We start from the raw sequence: 12,782 nt of genomic DNA, 5'->3' as shown, positions 1-12,782 counted from the left end.
ATGAAGTCTAAAGTTTGAAAACAGAACATTCTACTTCTTAAGTAGTTCTAATTTAATTATCATTTTATTTTTTCTGGGGAAGAATGACTGGATTGGAAATGTCACAGACTAACATACGTATGCTCAAAGACACAAAATTCTGACTAGGAAGATAGCTAACTTAAATGCAAAGTAAGCTTTTTGAGTAGGCAGCTATTTTATTTCTGCCTCTGTATGCCCTGCACAGTGCCTTGTAAATAGTAGGCACTTAATAAGTGCTTACTGAATTGAATTATCTACAAAATTGCTTTATCTACAAAATGGAAATGGTTGCTATATTTTTATTTCTCAAACATGACCAAGTTTAAATGGTCATGGGGTGAGAGCATGTCCTAGAGAGGAATGACTGTAGCCAGCATCTCCTGAACTCAAAAACAGACTCTATATTTTTTTTTCTGAAATTGAGTGAATCTAGAGCCCTTCTCTACCCATCCCCAACTGTACCAAGGGCTATCCCAAGCAACCTATGAGAACTCGAGCCTATAGAGGAGCCCATACAGCTCCTTCAGGGTGTAGAGTAGTAATGCCAGATCTGACATTTATTACCGGTGTAATCTTTGATAAGTCACTTGCATTTCTGGTTCTCAGTTGCCTTATGTGTAAAAAGAAGTTGAGGAGAATTATCTTTCAAGTAGTTTTCTGATCTAAATAAATGTGTCTGTGAACATTTCGGGGGTAGGTTCAAAACTAGGTGAGGGAGGGCACAAAATTTAAACAGATAAAACCCCAGAGAAAAGTGCTATCACTGAAATCATATAGATATTGCACCAAAACCTAAGCTTCAGTATTCGTTAGACTGTGAGCTCCTTGAAGGCAGGGATGGATTTTTACTTCTATTTCCGTTGCCAGCGCTTAGCACAGTGCCTAGCACGTAGTAGACATTTAATAAATGCTTATTTAATTGTGATGATGACTTTAGCTCAGCGTGGGCTCTGTGACTCAGCTGATGCTTAGTTTAGTTGAAAGACACCATACTAATCTATCTTAGATTTTGTTCCCCCTTGATGCGACTCTCTGTGACAGTATTTTTCAGTCATTAAGAAAGTTCCTGGAGCGTGAACTTTAATAAAGGCCTGATCTCCAGGCATCTTTGAGCTAGATCCTACACAGATGCTGTTCTCACAGTGACACCTAGGCCACATCACTGCATACAGTTCTTTCCTTTCATGCAAAAGGAACAAATTTTAAATTGAGTGTTTGAGCTGGCTGTTAAGAGAAGATGTATATTGGGGATTCTTAAGGGACCAGTAGTGACTCATCTGGTATTTTAAAAAGTTGTGGTAAGAATGTCTGGCTTTTTCAATTCAAACTCAGGCCTAATGATGCTCTTTCGCAGGTCTGTCAGGTCAGCGCCCAGCAGCCGGTGCAAGCGGAACTCATGCTCAGGTATCAGCAGCTGCAGTCACGACTGGCCACGCTCAAAATCGAGAATGAGGAGGTAAGATTTCTTTCCGTGGCACGGCATAATCTGAAACTCCCATGACAGTTATGGCGTTGGTCACTGTTTACAGCACATAACAGCGTCAGAATATTAACGTGCTAAATGCTCTGTCTTCATAACAAAACACATCCATTTTAGCATTTACCTCTAAAAATAGCTCATAGCATCATATGTAATTAGTAAATCTAACACTCCTTCTGTAGGTAAAAGGTGTAGGGGTTAAAGCATTGGTCTTGAAATCAACACCTGAGTTCAAATCCTATCCTAGCTCTTAACAACTATGAGATCCTGGGGAAGTCACTTAACCTTTTCAGCCTCCATTTCCCCTCCTGTAAAATGGAAGTGCTAGTAGCATCTACCTCCCAGGGTTATTGTGTGAATCAAATGAGATTTTATGTGTGTGTGTGTGTGTGTGTGTGTGTGTGTACAAAGCAGTTTGCAAACTTTAAAGAAGTGCTAGTAGCATCTACCTCCCAGGGTTATTGTGTGAATCAAATGAGATTTTATGTGTGTGTGTGTGTGTGTGTGTGTGTGTGTACAAAGCAGTTTGCAAACTTTAAAGTACTATATAAAAGCTAGCTATTATTATCATCATAAAAAAATTATCAGAGACTCCCTGCACTTAAATATAAATGCATCACTTGCTTCAATACATCAGCGGCGTTTGATTTCATCAGTGTTGGTCGTCCCTCCACTGATTCCTATCACAGCCTTTTTGCATCTTAGTAGAAGGTCTTTATGAGATGTTAATGGCCAGAAAAGGTCATCACTTGGTGACCAACTTCATGACATTTGAGCCTTGCTAAACCTAACTAAGTTGGTCTTCAGGTGATTGCTACAGAGTCCATCACTGGGTCTGAATCTAAAGCCTCATGCTTTTAAATTATGTTAAATGTTGGAAAGTTCAGCATAGAGAGGACCCTGAATTCTCATAGCTACAGATACCAGTGCAGTACAAGCTCAAGAAAGTTCTACCAGGCTGGAAAGGTTTAGAGTACTGCTTTAGTGACATCCTGTGGCTACTAACCAAGCACAGGCCTAGCTAAGTCCAAGGAGAAGCATCTTCAAAAGTTGGCCAATGAGTCACAATAGTCAAAAGATTTATCACATCAGAAACATATTTTTTTTATAAAGGGGCATTGAATATGGCAGCCACTTTCTGTATCTTCAGTGATGGTAACCAAGTAGCAGAAAACAGGGCATTTTTAGGCAACTTAGAAACATTGGTTTAACTGTTGGTACTCTAAATATGCAGGGCAGCTAGGTGACACAGTGAATAGAGTGGTAGAACTAGAGTCAGGTAGACTCATATCTGTGAGTTCAAATCCAGCCTCAGACACATAGTAGCTGTGTGACCCTGGGCAAGTCACTTCTCCCTGTTTGCCTCAGTTTCCTCATCTGCAAAATGAGCTAGAGAAGGAAATGGCAAGCCACTCTAGTATCTTTGCCAAGAAAACCCCAAATAGGGTCATGAAGAGTCAGACACGACTGAAAACAACTAAACAACAACTACAACTCTTATATGTACAACGTTTGCCCAAAACCTAATCGATACACTGTGAGGAGAAATGAATTGTGTACACATATGAACATTCTCATTTTTAGCAAAACCAGAAGACTATACATTGTAGTAAAATGAATGGATAACCCACAAGTATTGCTCATTGAATGGGCCTTGCCTCAGACACACAGAGGCCTGGGAAAGACCTTAATTTAAAATGGCCACGGTCATGCACTGCATCCTGGACCATCCCCAGTTGTCTTGACTTTTATCTTGCCACTAGACTCCAGTGAGTCTGGAGGAGAGAGTGAGGCTGACAACTTTGCACAGCTCTGCCTCACTTAAATCCATTTCACTCAGAAGTCAAGATGTTACCCTTGTGATGTCATTGGTCCCCTTCAAGAGCTAAGAATGAATGATATTCTAATTAATCGAGAATCAAGAAATGAAAGAGACCCAAGGCTGGTAGAATGCTCAGAAGCCTTACAATCATCATGATTACTTTCTCAAGAGAGGTACTAAATGTGACAAGTACCAAACATGAGGAAAAAACTGAATATCAAAATAGAAGTCACTGGCTATGTATGATCTTATCTTTGACTAGCACAAAAGTGAAAAGCAATACTAAATTAGAGAGGGAAAGGGTTTATAAAGATGAAACTGTGTGCAGTCACTACAACTATTTAAATAAAATATCACCTCCAATGTATAGAGAAGGAACAGAAGTAAAGATGTTGGCTTTGGCCAATATGACTCTGGCGACCACCATTTCTTAGAGAAACGTAACTGATATAAAACAATTGTCTATGCTGCTTGTCGTGTTTTACAAATTAACTTGTCTTTTTAGTTGGTGCAGTCTGTAACTGCTGCACCTCTTTACTTGCCAGCTTAAGCAGTTTCTGGGTTTTTTTGGCCTCATCATTGTGATGTGATTTGTCTTTTAAAGGTGGCCTGGTCTTTGGGCAAGAGCGTAAGTTAAAAGATGGAAACCTCAAGTGTTCCAAAAATCTTACTGAAGTTTTAAGTTACTAAAGCTTAATTCTCCAGCAAGACTTTTCACTGGATCACCCTTTATTACACAGGTATCTATAAATTATTAAAAATAGGGAGGTCTAGGGGGCAGCTAAGTGGCGCAGTGAGTAGAGCACCAGCCCTGGAGTTAGGAGGACCTGAGTTCAAATCCGACCTCAGACAGTTGACACACTTACTAGCTGTGTGACCTTGGGCAAGTCACTTAACCCCAATTGCCCTGCCTTCCCCCCTCCAAAAAATAGGAAGGTCTCTGATGCATCCTTTATGGAAGGGTGTATGGGACAACTTGAACAAGAATTACAGAGGGATGAGACTCTGGTGATGAATTTTAGCCTGGGACCATCTGCACTCAGTACCCACCTTGAAGGAATCATATATTCTGACCTACTGATGTATAAATGTTGAAAGTGGTCCCCATTTAGACACAGCAGTGCTTGTTATTATGAAACTCACCATATATGTCAGACCACACAGATCATATTCATCATAAAGGTTTAAGACCTTTGGGCTCACGTTTTATGTCTGTTTTTCCAGAATAGTATATGACATGAGTATAGGCCCATGCTTTGAGAATGAACATGTGCTTCATAAAATGTGGATTATGAACACATAGATATCCAAGAGATAACATAATAATTCATCATATCAGTAAATTAACAAGCATCTGTTAAAGCATCTACTATGTGCCAAACACTGTGTGTGCTAGGTACTAGGAAGGTAAAACAGTCCTCGACCATAAGGAGCTCACATTTTTTTGGGAGAAACAACATGGACGTGTTCTGGTAGATAGGAAATAAAGACAAGGTAGTTTTTTAGAGGTTAGGGCACTAGAGGTAGAAAGGGAAGGAGAGAAGAAGGGAAGGAAGTAAGCCTACTATGTGCCAGGTGCTATGGTTGCGGGGTTTTGTTTTTTACAAGTATTATCTCATTTGAGCCTCACGACAACCCTGCAAGGTAGGTGCTGTTATTATCCAGATTTTACAGTTGAGGAAAGTTTTATGTATTTATAGTTGAGTTTTATTTTATTTTTATTTAGAATTTGAGGCATACAGAGGTTAAGTGATTTACCCAGGATCACACAGCTAGTAAGTGTCTGAAGCTGGTTTTGAGCTCAGGTCTTCCTGACTCCAGAAAGTGACACAGGAGCTGAATCTTTATGGCAATTAGAGATTCTGAGAAGTTTATATACATATATATATGTATGTATGTTATATATATGTATATGTATGTATGTATGTATGTATACACACATATATACATATACATACCCATACATATATACATATACATATACACATACACATACACATACACATACACATACACATACACATACACACACACACATATATATATATATATATATATATATATATATATCTCTCCCAGGCATGGGAGCCAGCACCAAAGTGGGAAACGGAGTAAGGAACAGTAAGAAGGTCAGTTTGATTAGACTATAGATACCATGTGTGAAGAGAGAGTGATGTCTAATAAGGCTAGAATAGTAAGATGGGTTCAGGTTGCAGAGAAATTTAAATTCCATGAAGACATTATCTATTTACTCTTAGATGTAATAAGGGGCGCCTAGAGTTTATTGAGTAAGGGAGATGCGCACATTGGGAAGTCACTGGCAGCTGTGTGAAGGATAGATTGGAGTGGGTCAAAATTTAAGGCAGGGACCCCAACTAAGAGGCTATTGTGATAGATCAGTCCTGAGATTATAAGGGCTTTGATTAGGGTGATGCCTGTGTGGATGGGAAGAAGACGAGAGATGCAAGAAATATAGCAGACATGGAGAGTATATAGGTGTGTGGAATGAGTGAACGTGGAGTTGAAGCTCACAGTGAGATTGTGAACCTGGTGATTAGAATGATGGTGATCCTAGAGGTCAAGTTTGAAGGGGAAAATGGTGAGTTCTATTTACTCAATCTGGGATGCCTTTGAAACTTCCAGATTAAAATGTCTAATAGAGGGGCAGCTAGGTGGCACAGTAAATAGAGCACCAGCCCTTTAGGCAGAAGGACCCGAGTTCAAATCAGGCCTCAGACACTTGACACTTACTAGCAGTGTCACCTTGGGCAAGTTACTCAACCCCGATTGCCTCACCTGCCCCCTCTAAAATAAAATGAAATGTCTAATAGGCAGTTGGTGATGTGGAACTAGAGCTCAGGAGTGAGTCAGAATGGATATGTAGATCTGAAAATCGTCCACATAGAGATGATAATTAGACCCATGGGAACCTGATGGTTCTGCAAAATGAGAGAAGGGGGCCCAGAACCACAGATTCAGGGACCTTAGAGGCCACTTAGTCTAACCTATAACTACTCGTGTCTGAAATGAATCTAATTAAATCTGGTAAATGCCAAAATAAGAATTCTGAACGGTAAATACTTTCCAGAACTGATTCTTATACCATATGTCGTTTTAGCCCCATTTGAATCTTTCTAATTGTATATATATATATGTATATCTTCATTGGTATGTATATACATGAACATTTCTTAACCAATTCATTTGGATTTCAAACCAATGTAATTTCCTGACTCTCATTCTAACTACAAAAATCAGGCCACCCTTATTGAAATTGGTGAATTTATGTTGAACCCAAGGTAATTATGCTTTCTGAAACACATATACTCTAGGAACTGAATCTTTCTTGAAACTGAAACCATTGGCTTTCCTTCTGGGCATGGCACCACATAGTTGGGGCTTTGGCAAGTCTCCCAGTGCATTTTATGAGGTCCTATTAAGCCTAGATTTTGTGTGTCCAGGAACTTTCAAGCATAAAAAACCCCACACATACACTTATTACTGCTGCTATTATGGAACATTTACTGAGCTCCCCAGGCAGTGATGTGGATAAGCACATAGTAGTTGCAAACTGAATAAGACAGGCAATACCTTGAATGTTAGAAACAAACCCGGGGAGGAATTAAATGTATTTCTTCTGATGTTTCTGCAAAACACATCCAGAGTTTAACCTCTTTTGTTATCAAAGTCACGTTCCTACAGAATTCCTCCAATCCACCAAGGGCAGTGGCAAGGCAGGGGATGGAGGTTCTGTTGGCCTTCATCCAGGGAGCAAGTACATAGGTGATGCATTAGGATGTCTTCCGGAGAACAGGGGTGGGTGCCTGCATTAGAAAGGTCCATCAGCAGGTACCCCCTGTATCTATCACTGTAAAAAGCTGCATGATGAAATGTTACGTTGGCCCAGCCTCCATTCTCTCTAAATACCAATTGATCTTAATCTAGTAGGAAGGCTTGGAAGCAATTTTAGCTTCACACCGCAATAGCAGAGGCAAAATCTTTTCTTGTATTTTCAGCTGTAGCTATTTATAGCCTGCTCTTCAGCGCTCTATTCCCGAGTACACCTCATTCCACTGAAGGTAATTCTAGTCCAGCTGACTAGAATAAATTAGAACGCTCCATTCTGGGAGGAGAGAAGATGAAGGGTGAATCGATCATCTAGATTTATAAAATAATTTGTTATACACAGGTTGACGTGTTCTTTTTCATCAGACCCTAGGAAACATGAATTACGGGGACCTTGAAAGCAGTTTGAGGACAAACAAAAGAAATAGGAATTATCTCAGTGAATCTATGGACTTTATTAGCCCCAAGCAGTGGTATAGGCTGAAAATAAAAGTTGAGGAAATGTTTGGATAAAGTAATGAATTTATCATGGTTATGATGGTTATTGCTAGTTTAGAACTTCAGATTTGCAGATTCAACCTTTAAAACAACTGTTTCTACCATATGATCTAAACTAGAAAACATATGCTTTTCCCTAAGATGCAAACTCACTGATTTATAAACTAGAATTTTTTCATGTTTTTTAGTCATCAAAAATAGAGGATTTAGGGTTTCATTGTGATTTCACTGGTGTCAGAAATTCCCAGGTGAGGAAATTCCCTCTACCACATACAAATCAGCACCTTCTCTGCAATTTATATCTTAATCTGGAATCTATGAAGTGGTATGCGAGATCTTGTTGAGGAAGAAAGAGAGAGGGGCATATGTTATAAATATTTCAATATAATCATTTTTCTTTGTTAGCCCTTATATTTTAAAACTATTCTAGCCCTTATATTTAAAACTATTCTGAGGAGGGATCCATAGGCTTCAGTTGACTCAAAAAGGGGACAATGACAAAAAAAAAAGTTAAGAAGCCCTGACTTCAGAGAGTTGACTAGGGCTCTGAGAGGTTAAATGATTTGCCCAAGGTACCTTAATGTGGGTCATTTATGCATCAGAGGTGGTACTTGAACTCCCGTCTTCTAGGCTCTGAGGCCGGTTCTGTGACCACTATACCATGCTTCTTCTTTATTAAAGTAAATGAATTCATATATTAGCAAGGACTTTTTATTTTTTTTTATTTCTTATGGCCTAACATTTTTATTAGTTAAAAAAAAAATTTTCTCTTGAATAAACCAAAAACTATCCGCCAGACAATTTCTTGATACAGCAGATACTTCCCAATGAATAGTCAAATAAATCCCTTTACAAAGCATCTTTCCAAAAAACAAAGTTTGGTTTTTTTTCAAAACCATTGTTTAACAGAAAGTAGAGATGGGCCATTTAATTTTTAAAAGTTTTAAAATTTAATTCCAAAATTATTCCAAATAATATTTTGTTTTCCCCAATTACATGTAAAAACAATTTTAACATTCTTTTTTTAATTTTAAATTCCAAAATTTCTCTCCCTTCCCTCCCCTCCCCCATCCCTGAGAAGGTAAGCAATCTATATATTATACATGTAGCAAACACTTTTTAAAGATGATGCCTTAGGCTGAAATGAGCTTTTAAAGAAAACTAAGTCTAGAGTAAAATTTGATATTTTGTCCACTAATAATTATGTCCCCTTATTCCTAACTTTATTTTGTATAAAGTCTCATATGAGAAAGTTCTTCTTAAACTTTTTTTTTACTTGAGACAAGTGACTTATTGGGTTAGGAGTTATTTCTTGGAGGAAATTTCTCTTCCCAGTAATTTGTCCTTTATTTGGGGTCTGGTTCAACATCAAGGTACCTCTGTCCACTTACTTCTCTGTGCTGCCTATCACGGGGAGTCATTCCTGGCACTGACCTCCTTCAAAGCTCAAGTAATTCCATATGGATTTCCATTCCTTTCTCTGAGCTCCTCTCTCCCTCCCTTTCCCTTCGTGGCATAGAAGAGAAGGCTAGAGACAAATACTTAGATTATCTGAGAGTATGACTTCCCCCATGACTAGGTTCTCTTTACCTATCAGTTTTGTCCCATATTAATTTACTTATTTTATATATGTGTATATATATATATATATATATATACACACACATATATACATATATATATACATATACATATGTGTGTATAAATAAACATACATATATACATGCACACACAGAGTTTCAACATAGCTTCACCAGAAACAGGTCCTTCCAGGCTAACTTCATTTCCTTTTGCGATAGGATTCCTGAATTGGTAGTTAAAAGGAATGCTATATGAGTAGTTTACCTAAATTTCAGCATAGCTTATAATAAAACATGATACATTATTCTTGTAGAGAACATAGAGAGATATAGATTAGATGATAATACAGTTAGATGGATACAGAATTTCATTGGATGACTGGACTCAAAGAATCCCTGTTCATTATTAATTCACTATTAATGTGGAAAAGCCCCAGGGATCTATACCATCAAACATTTTATCAGTTCCTTTGATAAGGGCATAGATGGTATGGCATCAGATTTACAGACTACAAAAAAGCTAGGAGGATTACCTAAAGCACTGGTTGAGAGTCAAGATCCAAAAAGATCTTGGCAGGCTAGAGCAGCGGGCTAAATCAAATATGATGAAATTCAATTAGAATATATGTGTGTATGTATGTATCTATGTGTAAATATATAGACTATACATACAATTAGGAGAGAGAGCTCACTTCTCATTTGGGTAGAAAATCATCAACTGTACATGTCTGAAAAAGAACTGGGGGTTTCAGTGAACAGCAAACGTGATGTGGATAATGCCATCTTGGCTTTATTAAGAGAGGTACAGCTTCTGGAAATAAATGATGATAGTCCCATTAACCATATTCAGACCTCATCCAGAATATTATATTGAGTTCCAGGTCCCACAGTTTAAGGTGCAGTTTGATAAACGGAGAGTGTCCGGATGGATACAAGCAGGTTGGTAAAGGAAGCAACATGAGCCCATCTCACATGAGAATCAGTGGTGTTAAGCATAGAGGAAAGAAAGCTCAGAGGGGAAACGAGAGTTATCTTCAAGTATTTTATTGTCTTCATGGGAGAGAGATTAGATTTGTTCTGTTTAGTCCCAGAAGAGAGACCCAAAAGCAGTGGTCAGTAATGGTTGTAAAGAGGAAACTATATTGGAGAAAACTTCCTAATTAAGAGCAGTCCAAAATAAGCTGGCTTAAGAGGCAATGGGTCCACCTGCTTTAGAGATCTTCAAGCAGAGGTTGGAAGCCTACCTTTTGGGTATGGATTGAACCAGTTGGCTACTGAGATCTTTTCCAATTCTCAACTTCTATGAAAAGTATGGAAATCCCAAGAAATGAGAGTTCTCAGAAAGGATATAGACATTCAGAAAATCATAGCCCATGAAGATGTTGTCTCTAAGTATTTCTTGGGGCACATACCACTTGAGAAGAGAACAGTATCAGCTTCCCTTATGGATATGTTTCTCTTGGGACAGTGAAGAGGTGGTTAGAGTAGATAAACTATCAGCTTTGGAGCTTCCTGTGGTGATTTTCCTGCTTTCTGAAGAAAGAAAAAAGACCCAGAAGCTTGCAGCAGCTTTCCAAAATGATTCTTCCCCAAGAGAACAATTTATACAATAATAAAATTGTAAAGATAAGCAACATTAAAACTCCGATCAGTACAGTGACCAACCATGATTATAGAGGAATGCTGCTCACCTCCTGACAGAGAGGTGGTGGACTCAGAATGTAGAAGGAGACATATTTTTTGAACATGGCCAATGTGGGAATTTGTTTTGCTTGGCCATGCATATTTGTTACAAGAGTTTAATTTTTCCCCCTCCTGTTGAGGGTGAGAGAAGATGAGAGGGAGAGAAAATAAATGCTTGTTCATTGAAAAAAAAATGTGTATGTATGTAGATATAGATGTAGATAGATAGATACATAGATAATATTATTTTTCTTAATGTGTGGCCTAGTAGTGCATTTGACTTTGCATGTATCCTAGGCTTTAAACTTATTGGGAGGTCTTGATGTCTTCCTTCGTGAGACTTTTGTGTTTCCAGCCACAAAATAAGGGTTCTCTGTTGCTGATGAGGAGTTGCCAGGATAGCTACATGAGCTCCTTTTATTTCTCCTGTAACTTGTAAATATGGCTTTTATATGTAAGCTTGGTATGCTCCTTTGTCGAGACTATCCCATAGGATAGTCTCACATTTCCATTCAATCTTGTATTCAACTGGACAATTCAGGATTGGACAGCCGAATCGTTTGTCCTACAGAGAGTTAGCAAGGTCAGTTAGGCTCATGGGGAAGAGAAATGTAAACTGAGAAATCTCTAACATCATATAAATAAGTGCACCTGTTTGCATGTGTGTGTATATGAATACTCCATGGAACATCTTTTCAAAATAATAGTACAAGTACTTTTAAAGATGTAGGTACTCTCAGCATTTTTACAGAAAAAGAAACTGAGGCTCAAAGAGGTTCTATGACTTGTCAATGGTTAAATGGTTGGTTAGTGGCAAAGTCAGGGTTTGAACCCAAGATTTCCTGAATCCACTCTTCTGTCAACCTAGCCACAATGCCTCTTAAAATCAGTGCCTTAAAAGCATTGACTTGGGTTAGCTAGATGGCGCAGTGAATAGAGCATTGGCCCTGGAGTCAGGAGGACCTGAGTTCAAATGTGGCCTCAGACACTTGACATACTTATTAGCTGTGTGACCTTGGGCAAGTCCCTTAACCCCAATTGCCCTGCCTTCCCCCCTCCAAAAAAAAACAAAAAAAGCATAGACTTTTATAACCAGGTAATAGCTAAGAAATCACCTGTTCTAGGGCCTAGCAACCTTTTCAAGGAAAAATTTCCATGTATGATGTTATATTACATTATTATGTCATATCATTATGTGTGTATGCATACTGCACAGACAGTTTAAGTCTTTAAGGATCTGTACTGCAGGGGACAGGGGTGAACACACATTCTCCACCAATGTGGATCACAACCCCTCTGTGACTAAATAAATGACCTTTGAGAATTTCTATAACCAAAAAATAGGTCACTTAGTTGCCAACTCACCGATGAGCTTCTGACCTCAACTAGGCTGTCCTTCAACTCCAGTCAGTTGTCTGTCATATATAAGATATATCAACCCTCCCTCACTCAAATCAAAGTCAAATGCAAGTCATGTCATCATTTCCCTGATGTCATGGTCAAACACAATAAGATACGTATATATATAATTACATATTATATAACATATGCATATCAATTTTAATATATAAATGAATAATAAATAGAATAAATATATGTGTAAATAATATATTAAATCTATATTAAATATAGATATGATATGAATATATAATAAACATATTAAATCTATTTTCTATATTAAAATATGTATGATTTTATATTTGAATATTATATATTATGAATATATCATAGATTACTATAAATATTTTAAATATTATATATGTATATGCATGTATGTGTATAGATAGGTAGATAAGGGAAGGGAAGTGAAGAGAAGGGAAAGAGGGGAAGGAAGGAAGGAAAAAAGGAAAGA

At 38.0% G+C, this 12,782-nt stretch overlaps 1 protein-coding gene across 1 annotated transcript in view; it reads left to right on the top strand.

The window, feature by feature from the left end:
* The window catches only part of SRGAP1 (SLIT-ROBO Rho GTPase activating protein 1), a 189,778-nt gene that overhangs the window by 112,301 nt on the left and 64,695 nt on the right, over positions 1-12,782 (top strand). Inside the window, exon 7 of the mRNA XM_036761289.1 lies at positions 1,376-1,477. Within this exon, the coding sequence (XP_036617184.1) occupies positions 1,376-1,477 (102 nt within the window). The remainder of the gene's footprint in view (positions 1-1,375; positions 1,478-12,782) is intronic.

This window comes from Trichosurus vulpecula, chromosome 5 (genome assembly GCF_011100635.1).
Source record: "Trichosurus vulpecula isolate mTriVul1 chromosome 5, mTriVul1.pri, whole genome shotgun sequence".
In the NCBI taxonomy this organism is placed as follows: domain Eukaryota; kingdom Metazoa; phylum Chordata; class Mammalia; order Diprotodontia; family Phalangeridae; genus Trichosurus; species Trichosurus vulpecula.
This window is presented reverse-complemented; position numbering and strand designations above follow the sequence as displayed.